Raw genomic sequence first — 14,983 nt, forward strand, 5'->3', positions numbered from 1 at the left:
GAATTTACTTACCGATAATTCTATTTCTCATAGTCCGTAGTGGATGCTGGGGACTCCGTCAGGACCATGGGGAATAGCGGCTCCGCAGGAGACAGGGCACAAAAAGTAAGCTTTTAGGATCACATGGTGTGTACTGGCTCCTCCCCCTATGACCCTCCTCCAAGCCTCAGTTAGGTACTGTGCCCGGACGAGCGTACACAATAAGGAAGGATCTTGAATCCCGGGTAAGACTCATACCAGCCACACCAATCACACCGTACAACTTGTGATTTGAACCCAGTTAACAGTATGATAACAACGAAGAAGCCTCTGAAAAGATGGCTCACAACAATAATAACCCGATTTTTGTAACAATAACTATGTACAAGTATTGCAGACAATCCGCACTTGGGATGGGCGCCCAGCATCCACTACGGACTATGAGAAATAGAATTATCGGTAAGTAAATTCTTATTTTCTCTAACGTCCTAGTGGATGCTGGGGACTCCGTCAGGACCATGGGGATTATACCAAAGCTCCCAAACGGGCGGGAGAGTGCGGATGACTCTGCAGCACCGAATGAGAGAACTCCAGGTCCTCCTTAGCCAGAGTATCAAATTTGTAAAATTTTACAAACGTGTTCTCCCCTGACCACGTAGCTGCTCGGCAAAGTTGTAATGCCGAGACCCCTCGGGCAGCCGCCCAAGATGAGCCCACCTTCCTTGTGGAGTGGGCATTTACAGATTTAGGCTGTGGCAGGCCTGCCACAGAATGTGCAAGTTGGATTGTGCTACAGACCCAACGAGCAATCGTCTGCTTAGACGCAGGAGCACCCATCTTGTTGGGTGCATACAGGATAAACAGCGAGTCAGATTTTCTGACTCCAGCCGTCCTTGAAATATATATTTTCAATGCTCTGACAACGTCCAGTAACTTGGAGTCCTCCAAGTCGCTAGTAGCCGCAGGCACCACAATAGGCTGGTTCAAGTGAAAAGCCGAAACCACCTTAGGCAGAAACTGAGGACGCGTCCGCAGTTCTGCCCTGTCCGAATGGAAAATCAGATATGGGCTTTTGTACGATAAAGCCGCCAACTCTGATACTCTCCTGGCTGAAGCCAGGGCCAGTAGCATGGTTACTTTCCATGTAAGATACTTCAAATCTACCGATTTGAGCGGCTCAAACCAATGGGATTTGAGAAATTCCAAAACCTTGTTGAGATCCCACGGTGCCACTGGAGGCACAATCGGGGGCTGTATATGTAGTACACCTTTGACAAAAGTTTGTACTTCAGGCACTGAAGCCAATTCTTTCTGGAAGAAAATCGATAAGGCCGAAATTTGAACCTTAATAGACCCCAATTTGAGGCCCATAGACAATCCTGCCTGCAGGAAATGTAGGAATCGACCCAATTGAAATTCCTCCGTTGGGGCCTTCTTGGCCTCACACCACGCAACATATTTTCTCCAAATGCGGTGATAATGTTGTGCGGTCACTTCCTTCCTGGCTTTAATCAAGGTAGGAATAACTTCCTCTGGAATGCCCTTTTCTTTTAGAATCCGGCGTTCAACCGCCATGCCGTCAAACGCAGTCGCGGTAAGTCTTGGAACATACAAGGTCCCTGCTGAAGCAGATCCCTTCTTAACGGTAGAGGCCACGGTTCTTCCGTGAGCATCTCTTGAAGTTCCGGGTACCAAGTCCTTCTTGGCCAATCCGGAGCCACGAGTATTGTTCTTACTCCCCGTAGCCGTATAATTCTCAGTACCTTTGGTATGAGAGGCAGAGGAGGAAACACATACACGGACTGGTACACCCACGGTGTTACCAGAGCGTCCACAGCTATTGCCTAAGGGTCTCTTGACCTGGCGCAATATCTGTCCAGTTTCTTGTTGAGGCGGGACGCCATCATGTCCACCTTTGGTTTTTCCCAATGGTTCACAATCATGTGGAAGACTTCTGGATGAAGTCCCCACTCTCCCGGGTGGAGGTCGTGTCTGCTGAGGAAGTCTGCTTCCCAGTTGTCCACTCCCGGAATGAACACTGCTGACAGTGCTATGACATGATTTTCCGCCCAGCGAAGAATCCTTGCAGCTTCTGTCATTGCTCTTCTGCTTCTCGTGCCGCCCTGTCTGTTTACGTGGGCGACTGCCGTGATGTTGTCCGACTGGATCAACACCGGCTGACCCTGAAGCAGCGGTTTTGCCAGGCTTAGAGCATTGTAAATCGCTCTTAGCTCCAGTATATTTATGTGAAGAGACGTCTCCAGGTTTGACCACACGCCCTGGAAGTTTCTTCCCTGTGTGACTGCTCCCCAGCCTCGTAGGCTGGCATCCGTAGTCACCAGGACCCAGTCCTGTATGCCGAATCTGCGGCCCTCTAACAGATGGGCACTCTGCAACCACCACAGAAGAGACACCCTTGTTCTTGGTGACAGTGTTATCCGCTGATGCATGTGCAGATGCGATCCGGACCATTTGTCCAGCAGATCCCACTGAAATATTCGTGCGTGGAATCTGCCGAATGGAATTGCTTCGTAAGAAGCCACCATCTTTCCCAGGACTCTTGTGCATTGATGTACTGACACATTTCCTGGTTTTAGGAGGTTCCTGACAAGTTCGGATAACTCCCTTGCTTTCTCCTCCGGGAGAAACACCTTTTTCTGAACAGTGTCCAGAATCATTCCCAGGAACAGCAGACGTGTCGTCGGGGTCAATTGAGATTTTGGAAGATTCAGAATCCACCCGTGTTGTTGAAGCACTACTTGGGTTAGTGCTACTCCGACTTCCAGCTGTTCTCTGGACCTTGCCCTTATCAGGAGATCGTCCAAGTAAGGGATAATTAATACGCCTTTTCTTCGTAGAAGAACCATCATTTCGGCCATTACCTTGGTAAAGACCCGAGGTGCCGTGGACAAACCAAACGGCAGCGTTTGAAACTGATAATGACAGTTTTGTATCACGAACCTGAGATACCCTTGGTGTGAAGGGTAAATTGGGACATGCAGATAAGCATCTTTTATGTCCAGGGACACCATGAAGTCCCCTTCTTCCAAATTCGCTATCACTGCTCTGAGTGACTCCATCTTGAACTTGAATTTCTGTATGTACAGGTTCAAGGATTTCATATTTAGAATAGGTCTTACCGAACCGTCCGGCTTCGGTACCACAAATAGTGTGGAATAATACCCCTTTCCCTGTCGTAGGAGGGGTACCTTGACTATCACCTGCTGAGAATACAGCTTGTGAATGGCTTCCAATACCGTCGCCCTTTCTGAGGGAGACGTTGGTAAAGCAGACTTTAGGAACCGGCGAGGGGGAGACTTTTCGAATTCCAACTTGTAACCCTGAGATACTACCTGCAGGATCCAAGGGTCCACCTGTGAGCGCGCCCACTGTGTGCTGAAAATCTTTAGTCGACCCCCCACCGCCCCTGAGTCCGCTTGCACCGCCCCAGCGTCATGCTGAGGGCTTTGTAGAAGCCGGGGAGGGCTTTTGTTCGTGGGAAGTAGTTGCTTGCTGCAACCTCTTACCCCTTCCTTTGCCTCTGGGCAAATATGACTGTCCTTTTGCCCGCTTGTTCTTATAGGAACGAAAGGACTGCGGCTGAAAAGACGGTGTCTTTTTCTGTTGGGAGGTGACCTGAGGTAAAAAAGTGGATTTTCCGGCTGTTGCCGTGGCCACCAGATCCGATAGACCGACCCCAAATAATTCCTCTCCTTTATACGGCAATACTTCCATATGCCGTTTGGAATCCGCATCACCTGACCACTGTCGCGTCCATAAACTTCTTCTGGCAGATATGGACATCGCACTTACTCTCGATGCCAGAGTGCAAATATCCCTCTGAGCATCTCGCATATAAAGAAAAGCATCCTTTAATTGCTCTAAAGTCAATAAAATACTGTCCCTATCCAGGGTATCAATATTTTCAGTCAGGGAATCCAACCAAACCACCCCAGCACTGCACATCCAGGCTGAGGCTATTGCTGGTCGCAGTATAACACCAGTATGTGTGTATATACTCTTCAGGGTAGTTTCCAGCCTCCTATCAGCTGGATCCTTGAGGGCTGCCGTATCAGGAGACGGTAACGCCACTTGTTTTGATAAGCGTGTGAGCGCCTTATCCACCCTAGGGGGTGTTTCCCAGCGCGCCCTAACCTCTGGTGGGAAAGGGTATAATGCCAATAACTTCTTTGAAATTAGCAGTTTTCTATCGGGGTTAACCCACGCTTCATCACACACGTCATTCAATTCCTCTGATTCTGGAAAAGCTACAGGTAGTTTTTTCACACCCCACATAATACCCCCCTTTGAGGTACCTGCAGTATCAGAGATATGCAAAGCCTCCTTCATTGCCGTGATCATATAACGTGTGGCCCTATTGGAAAATACGTTTATTTCTTCACCGTCGACACTAGATTCATCTGTGTCGGTACCTGTGTCGACTGACTGAGGTAAGGGACGTTTTACAGCCCCTGACGGTGCCTGAGACGCCTGGACAGGTACTAACTGGTTTTCCGGCCGTCTCATGTCGTCAACTGACTTTTGCAGCGTGCTAACATTATCACGTAATTCCATAATTAAAGCCATCCATTCCGTTGTCGACTCCCTAGGGGGTGACATCACCATTACCGGCAATTGCTCCGCCTCCACACCAACATCGTCCTCATACATGTCGACACACACGTACCGACACACAGCAGACACACAGGGAATGCTCTTATCGAAGACAGGACCCCACTAGCCCTTTGGGGAGACAGAGGGAGAGTTTGCCAGCACACACCAAAGCGCTATAAAAATGTATATAAACAACCCTAAAAGGTGTTGTTTCTGTTATATGCGCTTAATATATAAAAATATCGCCAAAATATGCCCCCCTTCTCTGTTTTACCCTGTTTCTGTAGTGCAGTGCAGGGGAGAGTCCTGGGAGCCTTCCTCACAGCGGAGCTGAGCAGGAAAATGGCGCTGTGTGCTGAGGAGAATAGGCCCCGCCCCCTAAAACGGCGGGCTCTTCTCCCGGAGTTTGCGATATATGGCAGGGGTTAAATACATCCATATAGCCTCAAGGGCTATATGTGATGTATTTTAGCCATAGAAAAAGGTATTATACATTGCTGCCCAGGGCGCCCCCCCCAGCGCCCTGCACCCTCAGTGACCGCTGGTGTGAAGTGTGCCGACAACAATGGCGCACAGCTGCAGTGCTGTGCGCTACCTTATGAAGACTGAAAGTCTTCTGCCGCCTGTTTCCGGACCTCTGGACCTCTTCAACTTCGGCATCTGCAAGGGGGGTCGGCGGCACGGCTCCGGGACCGGACTCCATGGCTGGGCCTGTGTTCGATCCCTCTGGAGCTAATGGTGTCCAGTAGCCTAAGAAGCAAATCCATCCTGCACGCAGGTGAGTTGACTTCTCTCCCCTAAGTCCCTCGATGCAGTGAGCCTGTTGCCAGCAGGACTCACTGAAAATAAGAAACCTAAAAAACTTTTTCTAAGCAGCTCTTTATGAGAGCCACCTAGATTGCACCCTGCTCGGACGGGCACAAAAACCTAACTGAGGCTTGGAGGAGGGTCATAGGGGGAGGAGCCAGTACACACCATGTGATCCTAAAAGCTTACTTTTTGTGCCCTGTCTCCTGCGGAGCCGCTATTCCCCATGGTCCTGACGGAGTCCCCAGCATCCACTAGGACGTTAGAGAAAATAATATTCTCATTCTATAAGTGGTCTTAATATAGGTTAAGAGACACCCATGCAGTACATAGGCGGTTATTCAGAGATGAATGCAGATTTATTTTTTCCGGAGCAGCTACGTGTGACGTCCCGGCCCGCTCCCATTCAGGATGCCCCCGACAGCTGCTGATGTCAATCACACTGCGGACGCAATGTATAAGGTCACGCATGCGCACAATGGTCAGTGTGCAGATCACCTGGATGCAGCCGTTGCGAGCGAAAGCGCAGCTGCGTCCAGGTCTGAATTAGGCCCATAGAACAAAAAATTGAGGCACAGTAACCCATTTTTACAAATCTTTCACATATGATTTATAAATGTAGATACACAGTAAATAAAATGTATATGTTTGAACCAAAACAGTTATACTGTGTACTGTGATCTGCAACAAACATCATCACAACAGCCAGTATGAAGCACTGCCACTGTTCTTGCTGTATTTTCAGGTAACGGGTGGTCTTCTGTTTGCCGGCGGCCGGGCTCCCAACGACCAGCATATCGGCACCGGAATCCCGACCGCTCACATACCCCCCTGGAGGGAGAATAGATAGCGTGGCGCGCGTAGCACGCCACCGTGCCTGCAGCGTGGCAATCGCAGCGAGCCCGCAAGGGGCTCATTTGCGCTCGCCCAGCTGTCGGTATGCCGGCGGTCGGGATTCCGGCGCCGGTATGCTGGTCGCCGGGAGCCCGGCCGCCGGCATACCCTACTACACCCCAGATAACACCTTCTTGTGATCTGCACCAGTAATCCTCTCTGCTATAAGTAGTTGGGATGTAGTATCAGACTTGTTTAGAGAGTGTGATCACCAGACAATAGCTACTAGTGGGACACATAATTTGAAAGTGGGGACTCCCTGCTTTCAAATATGGGTGCCCACTTGTTTGCAGCTGTCACTGAGGGGGTGATAGGAGGACACACAGTGCCCTCCTCACCATATAGAGAAAACCTAAGTTTTCCGTAGTGTGAGGTAACAAGCGGTCACCAGACAATAAGTACTAACTATTTCCTTTATACAGGAACACATTTTGAAAGAGGTGACTCTCCTTCCGAATTTATCTTCGACTGCTTCAGAGAGTCCTGGAACTGTGGGGAGGAGGTAAGTTATCCTTGGAGGGTGCTGCGGGTCCCCCGCACTAAAGGGGTTAAAGTTTTCATATGTCTGCATGAAGCTAGCCACTGTTTGGTTAGTTACTGAAATATATATATATATATCTTATATACTTGCCCGGATAGCACTGGGCGGGGCTCTAGCAGGGTCTGCCCTTATGAATCACAGATCACTTTGAGCTAGAACCCCCCCTCCCTTCCTCCCACAGGTCCACGTCATTACTAGCCCTGGGCCAGATACATAGGCTGCGCCTGAACCTTTTCTGTCAACCTAGTACATGTCGACCTAGAGTCCCTGTTGATTAGAAACCATGTCGACCTACATACTGTCAACCAATAGTAGTTGACCTAGACACTGTCGACCTAAGTCTAATCTACCTAACATACCACACCTATTTCATCTCACAAACCAAAGATACTTACTTATTGTGGGGCTGGTAAATAGTTTGCCTTTTAATGAAGCGTATCTTGCGTGTTTCACACCGCCCATGTGGGCAGAGGCAAAACCTGCTGCATTTTGTTCACAGCTATAGTGACATCTGGAGAGGCATAACTGTTTTGTAACATGGTGTTCTCACTTGGGCAAAGATCAGTGACGTTGGGGCGATGGAACGGAGGGCTGTGTAGACCTGGGGGAGTAGGGTAGGTGCAAGTGGGTGTTGATGCTTATGGCTAACTGTGGATAGGGAGCAGAGGCAAGATGCGTATGGGCAAATATATGCATTGGTTTCCATGTACACAATGCAGGAGCACACACTGGGCCTAATTCAGACCTGATCGCTGGGCTGCAAATTTGCAGAGGTCTGCGATCAGATAGTCACCGCCCAGGGAAAGTGAAAACCTGCCCTGTGCAAGTGTGCAAATGCATGTGTACACCGTGCGAAAACTTTGCCATGTGGCGGACAGCTGCAAATCCGTTCGCAACTCAATCACCATCAAATGTTTTTTACAGCCTGTGCGCAGCCCAGGACTTACTCCTCCAGTGCAATAGAATCCGGCTGATCGGGGCCGGAGCTGATGACACACACCTTCCCTGAAAACGGTTGCATTTTTGCTGACACTCCCAAAAAATGGCCCGTTACCACCCCCAAACGCCCGCTTCCTGTCAATCACCTTGCATACGCTTAGCGATTTAAATTTTTGCTCCATTCTGTCGCTGTTTGGCATCGCACCCGCATATTGCAGTCATTCGATAATCGCCCGTTGTGCAAATTCGCACAACAGTAATTAGGTCTGAATCGGGCCCACTGTACGCTAGCTGGTTGACCAATTCTGCATCAGTAGGACTAATTCTTGATATTTTGCTGCAAGTGCTAACCTATCTATAATACCTGATTACAAGGTGAGACAAAGAATGAGCTGGACGATGCTAGTGTATGTGATTGCACTCTAATGGCATGCGGTCTGTAGAATATCTGCATGTAAATGAGGCATCACACAGGATAAATAGATGATCAGCATTCCTGTAATCACGGACGTTTTTCTCAGAAATGATATATTCTATAGTTATTTTCTTCCACTTCTGCTGCTCCATTCATAAGACATGACATGTTGCGTCTCCAAGTGAAAACTAGCTGACAAATGTCATTCTTTACAGCACTCTCTACACAATTCATACAGCTACAGGCTGGTAACAAATTGTGCAAAATTTGACATTGTCACGTGGCTTTATGTTTCCAGGGAAAATCGGAGTTAAGGTCACTTCCACTCCAAAGTATTTAAACAGCCCAGATAGGCCCAGATAGAATAGCATGATCTGAAAACTAAGAGTTCAGCTCCTGTGCGTCAATCTGTACTTATTTATGTTTTACAATAAACCTCAAATAAGGAAGATGCTGAATGCATGCGGTAGAAGATGGAGAAAGGCATCGCAAGATTAACCACGGTAATCCAGGGTTCAAAACCAAACACAACTTCTTCTAAGCCATTGTCATACTGGGGGCGGCAGCCAAACGCCGGAGGGATCCAAAGCTGTGATATAAAGCAAACAGTTATAATAATTACATATAAAAATACACAAAACACTACATATATAGATATAACCTCAGCCATTAACGTTTTCTAAAATGTATTTTACATATTTTTTTTTGCGTTGCTGCATTATATTGAACTTGGGGAATCGTGTCTCCCCTTTAGCCAGCACTGAAGTAATTAGCATAAACGGAGTCTCACAAAGCTGCTTCTCGTCTTCTATTCACAATAGGACATGGGGGGTAATTCAAACCTGATCGCCGCTGTGCGTTTTCGCTCAGCGGGCAATTAGAGCCATGCGTATGCACCGCAATGTGCAGTCGCGACGGACGGCTGCCAAGCGGAACGCTGGTCAGCGACGGGTTTGTGCATAGGATCCATTCGCACGGGCAATCACAATGAGCGTTTGTGGGTGTCAACTGACCATTTTCAGGGAGTGGTTGGAAAAATGCAGATGTGTCCAAGCGTTTGCAGGGCGGGTGTCTGACGTCAAATCTGGTCCTGAACAGCCCGATGTGATCGCAGCGGCTGAGTAAGTCCTGGGCTGCGCAGAGACTGCACAAAATCAGTTTGTACAGCTCTGCTACACATGCGATCACACACTTACACAGCTAAAATACACTCCCCTATGGGCGGCGACTATCTGATCGCAGTGCTGCAAAAATCGCTGCCCAGCGTTCAGGTCTGAATTACCCCCATGTTCATCCCTTCACATGCTATGACACACACACAGTGGTAATGGGCGGTGACCCGGGCATTATCTGATGATCGCTATGGTTACTAATAGAGTGTTGTGCCCCTTCCCTACGTCAACCCCACCACAGAGTACTGGCACAAGCACCATTAGATGTGGGTTCACTGGAACTAATAGATTCCACCTCTATACCCATTTACATGCTTTTGCTCATCATAAAAAAATTAACTGCTAGAAAGTCTTTTCCAAGGCTATTCAACAAACAAAAACAATATCGCCATGACAGCACAGCAATGCTCATCTCCATGTTGATGCCGACCAGCAGCAGTAACCATAGACTTATCAGTCGGGATGCCTGGTGAGCACGCAAGCCCTGGAACTGCCAAGTCCAACATGCAATCTGCACTTGGTTGGAGTTGCAAACTATAGTAAAATAGTTTGGATGGGGATGCTATGCCATGATAATACCAGTGATTACCCTGTCACGATGGGGGTCATTCCAACCTGATCGCACTCTGCCATTTTTCGCAGCGCAGCGATCAGGTCACTACTGTGCATGCATATGCACCGCAATGCGCAGGCGCGTCGTACGGGTACAAAGTGGATCGTTGCTGTGCCATGGATTTAACGAAGAATCCATTCGCACAGCCAAACGCAAGGAGATTGACAGGAAGGAGGCGTTTATGGGTGTCAACTGACCATTTTCAGGGAGTGGTTGGAAAAACGCAGGTGTGTCCAAGCGTTTGCAGGGCGGGTGTCTGACGTCAATTTCCGGCACCGGACAGGCTGAAGTGATCACAGCGGCTGAGTAAGTTCAGACCTACTCAGAAACTGCAAAAAATATTTTTGTTGTGCTCGGCTGCACAGGCGTTCGCACACTTGCAAAGCTAAAATACACTCCCCGGTGGGGGGCGACTATGCGTTTGCACGGCTGCAAAAAGTAGCTAGCGAGCGATCAACTCGGAATGACCCCCTATATCTCTTGTGACTCTGAGCCAAAATATATCAGGTTAGAAAAGCAGGCAGGTGCTGTGTGTTTTCAACAAATAATATAAATATAATAAAAGCAGGGAGAAAATGCAAACGCAATAAACTAAACATAATGAAGGAAAAAATAAGCTCTTTTCTAGCACTGTACACCATGACCACTTGATTAGTAGATTAGCTGCATGTGCAGGAAAGAAATGGTAAGACTCACTGACTATCTGTGAGATACCAGAAATGGTAAGACTCACTGACTATCTGTGAGATACCAGAAATGGTAAGACTCACTGACTATCTGTGAGATTACCAGAAATGGTAAGACTCACTGACTATTGAATTGGGTATAGGTGTGAGGCCGCCCCTAGGCACTATATTAATAACCAGTTTGCTACTGCAGGACTAGCCTTACATCACCCACCAATACATAACCTATTCTCCCAGCTCTCTACGAAATGTAGACCCCGAGATGCAATCACTTAATTCGCTCTTAACTCATCATAATAGGTTAAAGAGGTTTGTGCTTCTATTTAGGCATCAGAAAAAGCTCTGGCACTTCCAGCCATACTTCCTGCCTCTGAAGGATTTAGTCATCTGATCGACTATACGAAATGTATACATCATACCTCCCAACATGACCCTCTACAGGAGGGACACGATGCTCTGCTTCTGGGCTTTTCTCTTAATTTATGATTTACATCACCTGTTTTGAACATGTTAATGGATAAGAAAGGTGTATCAGCACAGGTGATTGCATTCATACATTAAGAGGGAAGTCCTGGAGAGGGTCATGTTGGGAGGTATGGTATACATTCATAATTTCGACATATGAAATGTCGACATTGTCAGAATGTTGACATGAGGGTTAGGCTGTGGGACAACATGGTTAGTTAGGCTGCAGGGGTGGTAATGGATAGGCTGCAGAGGGGGAAGTTAGGATTAGGCACTAGAGAGAGGGTTAAGAATAGGGGGACTATATTTAGCAGAACGATGGTGCATCACATGACTCCACAAGAACTGATAGTCAAATGACCGCTGGGACCTGGAAGCTGCCGCTGGAGAAACAGCTGCCACTGGGACCAGGTACTGTAAGTGACCTCTGGGCCACCAGGGATGATATTTTGACATTTCATCAGTGTCTGAATGATGAATATCAACATGTTGTCTTTATGACTGTGTCAACATTCTTATGCCAACATTATGAATGGCGACATATATACATAATATGCCTATAGTGTCTTGACCATTCATTGAATGTTTCTATGCAAGTTGTACTTTTCTCTTGAAAATCTCAGTATTTTGTGCTGAACTACAAATACACGAGGGTTTGTGCTGACATCAAATTCTTCTTTGTGGACTGCTTGGAGGACTAGAAATAAAAAAATGAAAAGCAGCAAGGCACAGACTGGACGGCTCATGAAGAGTTTCCTCCCCAAACATACACAAGAAAAGACACATGTAAGAAAAAACTGCTCTTATGTGCCTATATTTATTGGGACTCATCTCACTATTCAGCTGGCTATGAAAATAACAGGCCCTAGTAGTGTATAATTATGTCCCACAGTGACGTAGTGTAGAGATGTGTGTTGGCAGTGTTAGTGGTAAATCCTTATGCAGCATTACCCTATTTGTACACAATGGGCCTGATTCTGAGTTGAATGTCGGACACAGTTGAGCAACTTTTTTCTATTACACATGCGGCCAGAGTCTGTGCGCACACAGCCGCAGTTGCTATTGAGACATACGGCCTCATTAATGTCTCTAAAATGCATTTGGCATTCCTGAGGGGGTGGAGGGATGGAGATGGTCCATCTGAATGATGCACTGTGGGAGTGTCGCAGGAGTGTCTATGAAGTGGTTGCAAACTTGTAATCGTTGGAGGCCATACTCGAGCATGATTGTAGCATCTTGTACACTTGTACAGTACACCAGGAAAGGTCTTGAAGCATAAGTCACAGACACACACTTCTATACCAGGGAAGGTTCTTGAAGCATAAGTCACAGACGCACGCTTGTACACCAGTGAGGTCTTGTAGCATAAGTCACAGACACATACCTGTACACCTGAGAAGGTCTTGTAGCATAAAGTAACAGACGCTCACTCTTTTCGAAAGCTCCGTCCGAGCGAAACGCGTTAGAGGACTGCTGCACTTGGTGCTACACAATGGATATCCCCGGGACTTGGATTTACAAGGAGGAACTAAAGGTGCGGCTGTCAGATCCAAACTTTTGAGCTGCGTGGACACCAGGGGGTAAATTTACTAAGGTGGGAGATTTTTAGCACTGGTGATGTTGCCCATGGCACCCAATCAGATTCTACTTACCATTTATCTAGCTGCTTCTAGCAGATAATAGATATAATCTGACTGGTTGCTATGGGCAACATCACCAGTTCTAAAAATCTCCCACCTTAGTAAATTTACCCCCAGTACTCCAAGCCATGAAGCCCCTTGTGTCCCTGGGCAGGAGGTAAATAGGAAGCCGATCGTAGCTGCGGACAGCCTTCCCTCATACATGTGGCATTGAGAGGAGGATGAGTGCTGTCAAAAGCGTCTCTCGGCCAATACAGTGGAAGCGGCTTATGCTTCATACATCTGACTTGGTAATAATATTTGCTACAACGTAGCTGTAAGAATAACGGCACTTCAAACTGTAATAACTTCACCCTGCATTACAAATGGGGGCTATTAACTTCAATCATCTACACAAAAAAATTGATCTATGTGGAGGACCTATGTTTTTTTATCTTTTATTTCTCTTACGTCCTAGAGGATGCTGGGGTCCACATTAGTACCATGGGGTATAGACGGGTCCACTAGGAGCCACTGGAACTTTAAGAGTTTGAGAGTGTGGACTGGCTCCTCCCTCTATGCCCCTCCTACCAGACTCCGTTTAGAAAATGTGCCCAGAGGAGCCGGTCACAGCTAGGGGAGCTCCATAGGAGTTCTTTTAGTTTTATTTTTTTTAATAGAGTTTAGGCACAGGGAGGCTGCTGGCAACAGCCTCCCTGCTTCGAGGGACTAAGGGGGGGAGTAGTGTCCGCCCTGCGGGGTCTGAGCTACTATCTCCGCTGACAGGACATTGAGCTCCTGAGGGGATCGAACGTTCCCCGCCACAGGGGATCGCTCACCCCAGCAGCATGCCGCCACCCCCTTACAGAGCCAGAAGATATGTGCCGAGTTAGTCACCGGCCCCCCTGGCAAGCAAGGAGCTGGTGTGAAGATGGCGGCAACAGGGTATGGAGCACAGTACTAACTGCGCTTCGGGGCTCATCGGTACATGGTGCGGTGCTGTGAAGGGGGCCCTGAGCCAGCGCCTACAAACTACACTGACCACTAAGCCTGTCAGGGTCGCAGGATCGCTGCCAGCACAATTCCTCAGGCCAGTATAATCTTCAGAAGAACGGGAAGACAGCGCCATGAAAGGGGGCGGAGCTTCTCCTCAGAGCGGACCCAGCAGCGTTCAGTGCCATGTTCCTGCATGCAGAAGCACTGTCAGTGAGAGCTGTCCCTCCAAATCAACTCCAGCTATCTTATGCAGTACCAGTGGGTTGTGGAAAGTAGGGGGAGGCTGTATATCTGTACTGTGCAACTTATTAAGGTGCACAGTAAGTGCTGGATAAGGGTTTCCCTGTATCCTGAAGCGCTGTGTGTGGGTTGGCTCCAATCTCTGTGTCTCTCTTGCCATTCTTAGGGGGGAAACTGTCTGCCCCTTCCCTGTGTGTGGAGTGTTTGTGATCTCCATTAAGCTATGTCCAGGGACTCTGTGTCATATGCTGCAGAGGATATGTCCTCTCAGGATTATCCTATGCCATGTAATCAGGATTGCACTGTGTTAACGCAGGTCCCAGCAAGGGAGCCTGAGTGGTTAGCCTCTATTAAAAGTATGATTTCTCAGATTTCTACTAGAGTTGCACAAAATTAATCTGCAACTCAGGAACTCTATGGCAGTTTGGTCCGGTTCTGTTAACTCAGGGCCCCCTACTGTATGCTCCCAAAAACGTGCTCTTGCCCAGATTATGCAAGATGACACGGATACCGATTCTGATGCGGCAGACGGTGATGGGGATGTGCTGCGGGGGCGGCCATTAGAGATGTGTTGAATATTGCTGATACAACACCTGAGCAAGTTGAGGAGGCTTACTTCACTGACAATAGGAAAGCCTTGCTAACCTTCCCTGCCTCTAAGGAATTAAATGCTATATTTGAGAAAGCCTGGGAAAAAATTTCAGATCCCTAGAAAGGTTCTGGTTGCTTTCCCTTTCCCTGAGGAGGATAGGAAAAAATGGGAAAACCCACCCATAGTTGACGCGTCTGTATCAAGGCTCTCAAAAAAGGTGGTTTCACCTGTCCCCGGATCTACCGCGTTAAAAGAACCGGCTGATCGCAAAATTTACACTACTTTCAAATCCATACACACGGCTTCAGGGGCGATACTACGTCCTACTATTGCCTGTGCATGGATTTCCAAAGCTATAGTAAAGTGGTCAGGCATATTACTTGAGGATTTGGATACAATGGATAAAAGTGA

General features: G+C 47.8%; 1 protein-coding gene across 1 annotated transcript in view; it reads right to left on the minus strand.

The window, feature by feature from the left end:
* Positions 1 to 6,406: 6,406 nt before the first annotated feature.
* Positions 6,407 to 14,983, minus strand: part of OTOP1 (otopetrin 1) — a 112,767-nt gene continuing 104,190 nt past the window's right edge. Inside the window, exon 7 of the mRNA XM_063923195.1 lies at positions 6,407 to 8,778. Within this exon, the coding sequence (XP_063779265.1) occupies positions 8,608 to 8,778 (171 nt within the window). The 3' untranslated portion in view covers positions 6,407 to 8,607. The remainder of the gene's footprint in view (positions 8,779 to 14,983) is intronic.

The sequence above is a fragment of the Pseudophryne corroboree genome, chromosome 1 (genome assembly GCF_028390025.1).
Source record: "Pseudophryne corroboree isolate aPseCor3 chromosome 1, aPseCor3.hap2, whole genome shotgun sequence".
Taxonomy (NCBI): domain Eukaryota; kingdom Metazoa; phylum Chordata; class Amphibia; order Anura; family Myobatrachidae; genus Pseudophryne; species Pseudophryne corroboree.